At 41.8% G+C, this 12,719-nt stretch overlaps 1 protein-coding gene across 2 annotated transcripts in view; it reads left to right on the forward strand.

The window, feature by feature from the left end:
• The window catches only part of MNAT1 (MNAT1 component of CDK activating kinase), a 375,378-nt gene that overhangs the window by 93,073 nt on the left and 269,586 nt on the right, over positions 1-12,719 (forward strand). For both annotated transcript variants that reach the window (XM_030214363.1, XM_030214362.1), the window contains exon 3: positions 5,879-5,952. In XM_030214363.1, the coding sequence (XP_030070223.1) occupies positions 5,879-5,952 (74 nt within the window). The remainder of the gene's footprint in view (positions 1-5,878; positions 5,953-12,719) is intronic.

Raw genomic sequence — 12,719 nt, forward strand, 5'->3', positions numbered from 1 at the left:
CAGTATGGACTTTTGCCTATTTGATAGGCAGGATCTGAACCTGAACTCTGAGCTATCTTTTTAAATTATTGCTAGCTAAGAGTGTACAATCTCAGAACAATTTTTTACATCGACAAACAATATACGCTACAGGTTTTTTTTTTTTTTACTGCTTCCTTTACCTATCAAGCAGTTAAATACTGGAACTTTTACCTCCAGCACTGAGAATGGAACTTCCTACCTTAAATTTAGGAAAATATTGAAATCCTATCTTTTTAGGAAATATATTTAGACTTCTATTTAAATATGTTTTTGGTCTATTTTTTTTAAATTAATGTTTATAATCTGAGAAGTTTTTTTTTCTCCTTTTAAAATCTTTTGTAATCCGCACTAAGCCAAAAAGGCAAGTAGCGGAATAGAAGTTCTCTTATTATATTGTATGGGACCAGGCAAGTATTGTGCCACTGATACCTGTTTCTGCCACTTACGATAATGTGATATTGTGGTCCACAGTGTCAAAAGTGACAAAGAAATCAAGCAGTCCTAACCTTGAGGTTTCTATGGAGATTTTCTGAAACGGATATGAGGACTATCTTTATTCCTTAACTGGGTCTGAATTCAGTTTCCGTCGTCTAGCCTATTGAGTTAAATGCAGACTGCTCTATAAATTTTTTTCCCATAGAAATGGAATGTTAGTTACAGGCTGTTAACATTCCAGCCTGTCCTGGTCAAATGCTGTTGGTAGCTGCTTATTGGAAGAAGGGGAGTTTGGGATTCCTAGTTATACTAATTTTTATATTTCTAATTGAGGCAGGCTGTGGATAATTTACTTAATTCTGGATAAATCCTTAGGAAACTCAGAAGTTTTAAGAAGGTTCTCTGTCATATGCATTTATTTCAAAGGGAACTATAGTTTTATATTATTGTATTCTGCTTACTAAGGGCTTCTTTTTTCCAAAGTGCGCTAGCAATTCTCACGCGGCAGTAAAGATGAAGCCCATTCAAAGTGAATGGGCTTTGTTGGCATTGCCATGCTGGGAATCGGTAGTGTGGTTTGGTAAAAGAGGCTGTAAGTTTGAAAAACACCATTAGATCTGATTCATCATTGGAACAATGACTTTGATATGAATTTCTACATGAATGATTAGGGTTATAATATGGAAGGCAGAACACAGAATTTCTGTTTGACAGGCTTGTAGAACTAATGATCAGATTGTGAGGATGTGTCCTGGAGTGGATGGATGTTTTGTATTGAAGAGGGTTTTCATTATGTAATGGATATGTTAGAGAGTATCAATTTGGGGGGGGGGGGGGGGGGGGAAACATAATGAAATTCTGATATATTTGTTCGCTGATGCATGTTTCCTAAAAAGTTGGATATTGAGTAGGTGGAGTGATTTAGACATTTCTTTATGCTATAAAGCAACTGTCCCAACTATTTCATGCAACCTAATTTGTAATGACTCTGCACAGGAATTATTCACCAAAGATTGAATATTGGTTAAAACAATCATTGAAATTGCTTGTTTACAAAATTTCTAGCCCACATTATCTAAAATTCTAAGTGGGTTACAATTGTACGTATACAGTCAATATTTAAAATCTAATTAATTGAAAAATAAATAATAAAATGGCCAGAAACACAAACAATAAATTAAAGACACTAAAAACTAACAATAAATAATGTTCTCTTAATATAGATCTAGGTCTTAAAACAGTTTAACAGCTCCATATTTACTTGTAAATGAAGCTGATAAATCATGACCAAACTACCAAATTAAGATCCTCAGGATGTACTGCTTATACTCGTATTAGTGCAGAGGAAAGCTTTTAATAAGAAACAACTGAAGGGCATACCTAAATGTGGTGATATTAAAATTCCGTTAAGTTGGGCCTGCTATTGGTAAATAAAAAGAATGAACATGCTGGAACAATGGAGTGTCTAACAAGCATTGGCTTTCCAATCTTATCATTCAAGATGGTCTGTATAGAATTACAGTGATACATGGCTGCTTAACTAGTCAATGCTTTATGTACTAAAATAAGAATCTTCCAAGCAGTGGTTACTCAGTGTAAAGAAAATAAAATTGGAATTGTGTTCAAATTGACTGACCTCCAGTTCATACTTGTGCTGCTGCATTCTCAACAATCTGCAGTGATCAAAGAGCAGAGTTTAGAAGACCCAAAAAAGAGGCCATTACAATGATCAAGATATGAGATAACTGGGAACTGGATTACTTTACTAAAATTATTGCTCTTTCATTTTTGAGGTGAAAGACAAACTTTGACTCTGGAGTAATTATATTTCCTTTCATTGTTAACCATATAGTTCCATTGTAATTTAGTTAAAAGAGGCAAATGTTTCTTATATAGGTTCACTTATCAGTACAGAATGTTCCTGACTAGTAGGGGGGTGTGTTAAGATGGCAGCACGCCATTGTTTTGTAATTCATCATGTGAGTTCTGTTTAAGGTCAAGTTATTGAGCGTTCTGTACCATCCCTTAATAAAGATATTTTCAAAAAAAAAAAAAAAAGATGGCAGCACGCTAAGGTCTCCTGGTGTAAGCTCTCGAAGGTTTGCTGAATAAAACATTCACCTCCTTGAAATATGCCCCATACAAAACGTAAGGGGATTGTTAAAGCGGTTTCCTCGGCTGCAGTAACGTTATCCCCGTAACAACAAACAATTGACCGCTACACCACGAGACAACCGGTCCAACATACCGAGAGGGGCCCAGCTGAAGCCACGGGGGAAGACACCCTTGGAATCTTGGGGTTCTCGAATGGGATAAGGGGACTGAGGTGGGAGGGGTATTCACGGATGGGAGAAGGGGGTGGGGAGGGGGTTCTTGGATGGTTGAAGGGGACTGGGGTTGGGGAGGGGATCACGGATGGGAGAAGGGGGCAGGGAGGGGGTTCTTGGATGGTTGAAGGGGACGGGTAGGGAGGGGACTGGGGTTCTTGGATGGGAGAAGGGGACTGTCACTGGGGTCTGAGAAGGGGGCCATATAGGGCCTGGGGCTGGTGGGAAAATGGGGCATGCGTGGGTCAGGTGGGAGAATGGTTCTGAAAAGGGGGCCCTAATACAAGGCATGTGGATGAAGGGGGCTGGAACTGGGGGCTGAAAAGGAGGGTAGGTGGGATAAGGGGGCTAGTACTGGGACTGGAGGCTGAAACTGGGGACTGGGGGCTGAAAAGGGGACAGGGAGAAGTGGCTGGGGGGCTGAAGCTCGGGACTGGTGGGAGAAAAGGGCTGGGGCTGAAATGGGGGACTGGTGGGATAGTGGGGCTGGAACTGGGGGCTGAAAAAAAGGGGCGGAGAGAGGGGCAGATCCTGGATGGGGGAGCGAGAGGGAGGGCAAACCCTGGATGGATGGCAGAGGGAGGGCAAATGGTGGATTGAAGGGGCAGAGAGAGAGAGAGGGCAGACAGTGGGTGGAAGAGATAGAAAGGGCAGACAGTGAATGGATGGGGGGAGAGAGAGGGCAGACGGGCAGATGGTGGACGGATCATGGAAGGGGCAGAGATAGAGGGCAGATGTGGATGGAAGGAGCAGGGAGAGAGGGCAGACATTGGATGGAGGGGACAGCAGAGAGGGCAGACACTGGATGGCAGAGAGAGACCGAAGACAGATGCTGGATGGAAGGAAGACAGTGAAAAGAAGATGAGGAAAGGAGAAACCTGAGACAACAAACTGTAAATAAAATATATATATATATTTTTTTTTGCTTTAGGATAAAGTAGTATTGTAGATGTGTTAATAAATGTTTATAATATAGAACATGTAAACAAGGTAATCTTTTGATTGGACTAATTTTAATACATTTTTAATACATTTTGTCTAACTTTCAGAGAACAAAACCCCCTTCCTCAGGTCAGGATAGGATACTGTAACAGTACTATACTATATTGACCTGAGGAAGGATGTTTTGGCCTCTGAAACCTAAATCTATTAGTCCAATAAAATGGTATTGTTTTATTTCTATTTGTTAATTTGTAAAGTGGTGATTGGTATTTGTTAGGTTTTTTTTTCAAATTTACATCTGCTGTCTTTATATTTTGCACAGTACTAGGGGACATTTTCTGTTTCTGTGGTGTTGCATTGTATGCAGAGTCTGGCATCTTGGGGGTTCTGTTTAATTTTTGTCTAAATAGAAAGTTTTAATATTACTACTTATTCTATAGTGGATTAGGGTGTATCTGTGTTTGTGAAAAAGACATGGCTTTCACTTGGCATTGACTGTGCAGGATCGACGACGATCTGTACTATTCTGTCTGGTTTCATTTTACAATAGGTGAATTGATGCTCTAGTGCTCACTGTAGTGTTTTAAGATGTTTTCCTTTTCTTTGTGTGATTAGTAGAAATGACTGCTTATGGTATGGTAGAATTGCTCTATAGGTCCTGAGTGTTTTGTATTCTCGGCATACCTAGTACTGGATTTTGGAGGGGGATGTTAAAAAATGACTGGGAGGGAGGGAGGGGGGCCTTGGAGCTGGGAGGGAGGGAGGCCCTGGAGCTGGGGGCCTTGGAGCTCGGAGGGAGCGGTCTGAGAGCTTGGAGGGAGGGGTGGCCGGCCCTGGAGCTAGGGAGGGGGCGGAGCTAGGGTGGGGCCCCATCAAATTGGTCTGCATAGGGCCCCGCACTTGCTAAGACCGGCCCTGGTTGGAGCAAATAGAAAATTACAACCGTAGGTTGAACCTACGTTTTCTAAATTTTCCTCAGGAATTCGGAATCAATCCACAGGAAGCCTTTAAAACATACCTTATTGAAGTATTAAACTTTCCCGCAGAATTTTCACCCCCTCTAAATAAAATATATTATATTCAACTAAAAAAACCAGTGGATGATTCCCTGCAGGCTATACCACCAAAGGCTCGAGAGGAAGAACTAAATATCTCTGAGATACTAGAAACTTCTTTATCCGCGGACTCTGAAAGAATGACTCTAATAGTGTCCTTTGTCTTTCAACAAGACCTAGAAGCAGTAAAGCGTATGTATTTTAAAAAGATGAATGTACTATTCCGAGGAAAGAAAGTGTAGATGTACCCGGATATAACCAAGCAAACACAAGAAAGGAGAAAACTTTTTCTTTCTATGAGAGCCGAAGTGGTGAAACTGGGAGCTTCCTTTTATTTGAACTACCCGTGTAAATGTGTCATCAAATACACGGGTTTAAAATATATTTTCTTCCAACCGGAACAGTTAAAAGAGTTTATAACTGTAAAAAAAAGTTGGTTAACGTCAATTCCCAGTATGATGATATAATATTAATTAAGGGGCCGTGGAAGCGTGTTAAGCATATTTCTTTTGGGATAATTGTTATGATTTAAGAAGTCTTCTTTTTCCTCATGCCCCACTCTAAGTTTGAGGTCTAAAGAAGAACTTATTATTATTTACCTGAAATTGGTGTTATTGTAAACTTTTTTCTTTTCTGATTTACCTGTCAAGTGTATTAGCTTGTTAATTATTGAAACAGAATAATAAAAAAAAAAAAAGAATGTTCCTGACTAGTGATGTAAAACATTTTGGTTTAAATCAAATCCACGCTGTTGTGGCTACCAAGAGTGTTTAAAATGGGTGACACCCATCGAAATAAACCAGGTAAGTACAGTTTCTGCAGAGACTTCATCAGAAGAAACTGCCTAATGTAGTATCTGAATTTGTAAGCAACAAGACCAGGTTGCTTTTAATGAATTGATTGCTGTTGGTAAAGTAATAATTGGTAAGATATTATTTATAAACTTTGAGCTGAGAGGTTCTTTCTGAAAGTCACTGAGAAAAGTGATCATTAAAGAAATAACGTTATGTCCAATCTACCTGCTGTGTTGAACATTTATGAATTGAGAGAAATGTGGTTTGAATGAAAGTTCTGAATTGTATGCATTTATTTTTAAAGATATAATAAGAGAGAAGAAGACTTTTTCAGCCTGGAGGAGTATAATGATTTCTTAGAAGACATAGAAGAAATTGGTAAGTTCTCTTGCTTACATTTTTGATAATCTGTTTACATCAGACTGCCTTCTTTCAGATTTCAACTGCCATTAGCAGGATTTGTAAGGGTATCTGAGGCTTATTTAATTGTTTCACTCGGGTTTTAATCATTGTTATCAAGTTAGAGAGCCTGATGAAATAAAAAGTATTTTTTTTAAAACTTTATTTATATTGATCACATGGGTAAAGTCAAATAATACTTACAAATACAAAGTAGTAAGATATAAAGCACCCAGGAACCTGAACAACAATTTAGAACGTACAGTAAACATTCTTGTAAATCCCACATCCCCTTCCCCTCCCCCTCCCCATCCCCTCTCCACCATGGCAACCTCTATACAGAAAAGAAAAAGTATTAACCATTTAAAATCCTGCTACCAGCAAGTGGAGTTTAGAGTATCTCAAAAAAGGGACCAACACTGCAAGAAGCGGTCTCCCTTCCGAGAGGCAAGATCTTGGATATCTTTGTGTTCCAAAGCACTGAGTGAAATCATATGAGATTGCCAAAGCTGAATTGAGGGGTAGCCAGACACTAAGAATAGTTTTTTTCCCCCACCATCACTGCTCATCTTGAGAAGTCCTTAAGACCCACTCTGGTTGGTCCCCAGACACAAAAAGAATCGAACGACAAGACGGGGGTAAGTCACCATGTAATGCTCCACATCCAAGATACCTGAGCACACAGAACAGTCAAAAAAACTAGTACTGGAGGACAAAACCAGAATGTATGACCTAAGTGTGCTCCAGTCCCTGGGCAATCATCGCAGGGACACAAAGTAGCCTTAAATGCTCTGTGGAGAGAAATATATAGACGCATAATAAACTTGTATTGCATTTCCCAAAAATCAACACTCCCAAAATCTTTGTAAGACCTTAATAAACATGACTGAAGATGTGTGTCCCGAATATGGAGCCCCAGTTCGAGAGACCACCTCTGTACTAAGGGCCCATACACTACCATTGGTAGGGCTTCCCGCAATTGATTATGATAATACTTTAGAGGGACCATCAGTTGGGCCTTCAGGTCAAAGATCTCCACAAATCATTCCCACACTCCCAAAGAAAGGGATGCCCGAGGCAAAGATACAATATAATGCTTTAACTGAAACTAAGGAAGAAATTCCTGAGCCGTAAGGCGCTGGCTGACTTGCAGGTCCGAAAGGGATTTCAAATCACCATCTTCATTTAATATGTGAAAAAGAAAAATAACACCCTCGCCTCTCCATCGACGAAAAATCGATAATGAGCTTCCCACCGGAAAATCTGCATTGTCAGAAAGCGGTAATAATAGGAATATGTGAGAATTTAAATTGTGAAATTTACATATCCATCGCTTTGCCCTCCGCAATGGTGAGAAAAGAGTAATAAAATGTGGAGTTGTCCATGCCAAACCCAGTCGTGCATGCAGCCAATAACTAAAATGATAGTTGCTAAGCAGGGCACACTCCGTACTTGGAAAGGAGAAGAACACTGTATCCTGGAACCAATCAGTCAGATGGCGCATACAGCCAGCAACTGAGAGAAGTTTGACACTGAGAACCCCAGGCCGCCCTTACCTGTAGGCAAATATGTATAGAACAGTGAGATCCGAGCCCTACGGTCGTTCCATAAACATTTTGTTAATAAACGCTGCAGTTCCAGTTCGTCCCTGTGTAAAAGAAAGAGTGATAACACTTGTATTACATATGTCCACTTAGGTACTATAATCATAAAGGACAACTCTACCCCAAAGAGAGAGTGGCAGGTTCTGCCACATCAATAGCGATGTCCGTGTTGCAGTTCATAAGGGGGCAAGGTTAACACCATAAAGCTGTTTCAGTACTGCTGGGATGTTAATACTAAGATACTTAATTTAGTCGGTCACCCACCGGAGAGGGAACCGGCCGATCCACTGGTCCCGGACAGAGGGCTGCGTTGGCATAGCAACCGATTTTTGCAGATTAAGTCGAAAACCAAATAGTAACCAAATTCTATTACTGCATCTATTAGATGAGCGAGAGAATGTTGTGGGTTTGTAAGAGTAAGGAGGATATCGTCCGCATAGGCCAGTGCCTTAACCAAATGCTGGGGGATAGAGACCTGAATCCTCTAGATAATCCAACACCGTTGGACCCACCTGTCCCTGGTCAGCCCTAAACATTTGGGAAAAGTAATCATGAAGGATTTGCATGATAGTCGAAAGAGACTTCTACGTGCCATCTTGGGCTAGCAAAGTAGGGATGAATGTTCTGAGAGACCACACTTTCGCCACCCTAGAAAGTAATTTCCCTGTCCGGTTACCGAATTTATGATATTGGAAGCGTCGAAACGATAGGTATTTCTTGGAATGCTTATGACCTAAAGAATTCAGGGTAGCCAATGTGGCCGTCATGTTTTCATAGTTCACCTTGGATGGGTTTTTTAGATGGGCCTGTTTGGCTTGTCTATAGCAGCGTTCCAAGAAAAGAATCCCTTGGGACAGTCTTTTATTACGAGCACTCATGTAACTGATTAGCTCCCCGCGCACAACTGCTTTTGATGCCTCCCAGAATAATATAGGTATATTTTGATGACTGCTATTTGTTTCTGAGTAGCTGGTCCACTTCTGAATCATGAAGTTTCAAAAATCAAAATTATTAGACATATAAGAAGGAACCCTCCAGCGACTCGCAACTGTAGCAGGGGATCCCAGTGTCAAATCCACCCAGAGCAAAATATGATCAGATACCACCATGTTGCCTAATGTTGCAGAGGCTACCCTTGAAAAAATGGGGGTGTAAACCAAAATGTAGTCTATATGGGACCACGTTTGGTGAGCTCTGGACAAATGAGTGTAATCCCATTGTGTCGGGTGTAAGAGACGCCAGGGGTCTACTAAATCAAGCATTTTACAAAGGAAGGGCAAACCCTTCCCCTTTCCCAGAGCATTGCAAACTCTGGGGGATGAACGGTCCAGAACTAGATCAAAGACCTTATTAAAATCCCCCAGTATTATCCATGGGTCTGTGTCATATTTAAGTCCCAGCTTAACTAAGGCATGAAAAAAAAACAGCATCCTATACATTAGGCCCATAAACTGCACAGAGGTAATATTCTTGGCCCATATAATTTAACTGTACTAAAACATATCTGCCCTCAGTGTCCTTCTCCACTAAACGTGACACACATGGCAAGCCTCGCTTAATGAGAATAGCCATCCCTCTAGGCCCCCCAGCTGATGAAGAAAAATGGCAGTCCCTTACCCATTGTTGGCATAATTTCTGGTGCTGAAAGTCAGACAGCTTCGTTTCCTGCAGGCATGCAATTGACGCCTTGTGATACATAAGCAGGGATAAAATCTTAGCATGTTTACAGGGGATGTTATCCTTGAGACATTTCAAGATATCAAACGAAGCGCTGAGGTATTAGCCGTCCCAGCCAAATAAGACCCATGAGTCAGCCACACCCCAAAAAGTAGAGTGCCCCGGGTCACCCAGCCACAACCCGAGGGGCAACAGTAGAAACAACAGCAGTGTAGAGAATAACTCCAAATCTGATAGATCTAAACCTTTAATATCCCCATAACTTAAAATTGAACTTAGACTCACTCCACTACTCATCACCCACACCCAAAATATCTGATGGAGAACCCCGACTTGCCCCATGCCTTCCCCCCCTTCCCCCCTTCCCCATAACAGCCCATATCTTCCCATCCCAAACACTCATTTACTTTACCTGATCCGTCAACGACAGACAGGGAAGTAGGTCCTTATAATGCAGAAGGGTCCTGTCTCCAACCCCCAAGCTCAGTGTTTGGATGACCAATCTTACATCCCTTTTCAAATTACAAGAAAATCATGATATTCACCCCAGAGTATCACATTGTCTCAGCCCCAATAGAGAAGCCTGCTGATGCTTTCAGTGTCCAAGTCCTCAGCCAGCTGTAGGCTTCTTGAGCGTAAACCATAGTTCCCCAGTGGATCAAAGTGAGGCCACATCACCAAGTAATCCATAGTGGGGCATATTGTAGCCGTATTAGTTATAATAGCTCAGCTCTCTAACACGATTATCCAACCTTGCTACAATATACTATGGCACCATTCAATATATACTGAACCCCCAACCCGCTAATAACTCAACCTGTAACTAGGTAGAAATAAGTTCAAACTGAGACTCTGGCAACCAGGTTATCAGCCAGCACCGGTCCTCTGGGAACTTCCCAGCTGTTTTTACTTATGTAGTAGGGCGATTAATCCAGTCCAGTGCTGCGTCCGGCAAAGCAAAAGACTTCCATCCACTGCTTGTCGGCACTCTCAAGATAGCCGGATACTTCAAGATGAAATGCTGTTGTTTCTCCATTAGGAGAGCACATGCTGAGGAAAACTCTCACCGACGGGCTGTTAAAGCAGCCGAATAGTCCTGAAATATTTTGATCAGGCCTTCATCAAATTTTGTATCCTTTTCACAGCCCTTGTAGAGACGCAATACAGATGCTTTTTGTGAGTAGTTATGGAATTTGGCGATTATCACCCGGGGCCTGAGCTCTCTCGCTTGTTTCTGGCCCACACGGTGTGCTCTAGCCAGATGAATCACTTCTCTGTCCCCTGCTTCAGGAAATGTCGCATTTCAAGCATTTGTTTTATTTTCGTTTCTGCTATGGACTGGAAAGCCCACAAACCGCAGATTCTCATGGTGTGTACGGTTCTCCAGGTCTTCTAATTTCTGTTGATATTCCTGGGTCTACCTTTTCAAACGGGTGACCCTCTCCAACTTAGCCTGTCGAGTGTCCTCTACTTCCGATGCTCGTGTCTCCAACTCCCCGGTGCGGCATGTCAATTCTGAAGTTAATGCCTTCAAACCCGAAAGTTGTTCTGAGAGTTGGGCAAACCTAGGATCCAATGCTCATACCACCGATTCTGTCAAGTCCATTATCATAGTGTCTGCCAAGGCCTGCGGTATTGAGGCCGCGGAGGGAGATCGCCATTTTGTTTTCCAAAACTCGCTCCTGCTGCTTGTCCTTGCTTTGTCCAAGCCAACGTTAGAGTTGAGATTCTCTCCTCTGCGGCCAAAGGGAATGTAAATATGCATAGATTAGAAACGGGATCCTTGCTCACATCATCACGTGACCCCCAATAAAAAGCATTTTAATTTTGAAATCTAACCAAGATGAATATAATTGCCATGTAGAGTTTTTACTTTAACAATAGATTAACTGAGAGTAATTTTCAAAGTCAAATGGTGTTTTACCCCACAGAAATAGATTATTTGGAAACTTTCTACCTGTGTATGGGTAAAAGTACATGTGTTTCACAATTTTCCCTGGATTCTGTATATGTCGTCCATGGGGGCCCAGATTTGGGCACTGATCCCAGATATGTGTGTATATTAGTTAGCCAGTTAAGTGCTAACAATCAATAACTGGTGTTAACAAGCACTTAATTGACAGTAATTAGGGCTTACATGGGGATCTGCCCTATGCTCTATTCTATAACATGTGTGCCTAAATTTCATAGCACACAACTCCAAAGGGGGTGTCTTCGTGGGAGGGGTATGTCACAAGAAACAGGTAGGTAAGCGGTCTGCTAGGTGCCAAAGGAAAGAAATTGTAGAAGCAAACATGGTGAAATGTAGATAAAATCTTTAGAAGCATTTATTGATTGATGAAATTAAAATAACATCCGACATGGCTGTGTTTTGTGATGCACCCTATGCAGGGCGAAACACGTCTGTGTCGGGCATTATTTTAACTTGATCAACCAATAAATTCTTATAAAGATTTTATGTGTATTTCATTGTGTCTGCTTCCGTGGGAGGGGCACGGGCAGGTCAGGGACATTCCCAGAAATTAAGCGCAATATAATAATATTATACTCGGATGATTTTAACAACAGGTTACAGGTCACTAACAACAGATCGGCATGGCATCTCTCCTCTCATGCCATCCTCGATCCGCTTCAATCCGGCTTTCGCCCTCTACACTCGACAGAAACGGCACTATCTAAAGTCTGCAGTGACCTGTTCCTTGCCAAATCCAAAGGTCACTACTCCATCCTCATCCTCCTCGACCTATCCGCCGCTTTTGACACTGTCAATCACAATTTACTTCTTGCCACACTGTCCTCATTTGGGTTCCAGGGCTCTGTCCTCTCCTGGTTCTCCTCTTATCTCTCCCACTGTACCTTGAGAGTACATTCTCATGGTTCTTCCTCCACCCCCATCCTGCTCTCTGTTGGAGTTCCTCAGGGATCTGTCCTTGGACCCCTTCTCTTCTCACTCTACACCTCTTCCCTGGGCTCCCTGATCTCATCTCATGGTTTCCAATATCATCTTTATGCCATCCCAATAGTAGAAGGTGTTATAGACCAATGGACAAATACCCAACGGAATCTTACGATGTTTTTTCAGTATCCATTAAAGAGAATGAAGGAGGGATAATCCCACCTCATTCTGTTCCAACCAAACCCAGAACTTTCTGGGAGATGCTTGAAACCACTCCAGCACTGCCCGCACCTGTGCAGCCCCATAATACCAAACCACATTAGGTACACCTAGTCCTCCTTGCAGAGGGTCTCCACATAACAGAGAACGAGATAACCTAGGGCATCTGTTATTCCAAATAAATCAATTCATACGAGTTTGCAAACCCAATAAAAAAAGTCCGAGATAGCTTAAGAGGGAGAACCTGGAACAGATACATTAATCTAGGAAGAACATTAATTTTTAGTGGTACAATGCGTCCAAACCACTATAGGTCCGAAAGGACCCAACGGTCAAGATCCCTATAAATG

Source organism: Microcaecilia unicolor, chromosome 9 (genome assembly GCF_901765095.1).
Source record: "Microcaecilia unicolor chromosome 9, aMicUni1.1, whole genome shotgun sequence".
NCBI lineage: Eukaryota > Metazoa > Chordata > Amphibia > Gymnophiona > Siphonopidae > Microcaecilia > Microcaecilia unicolor.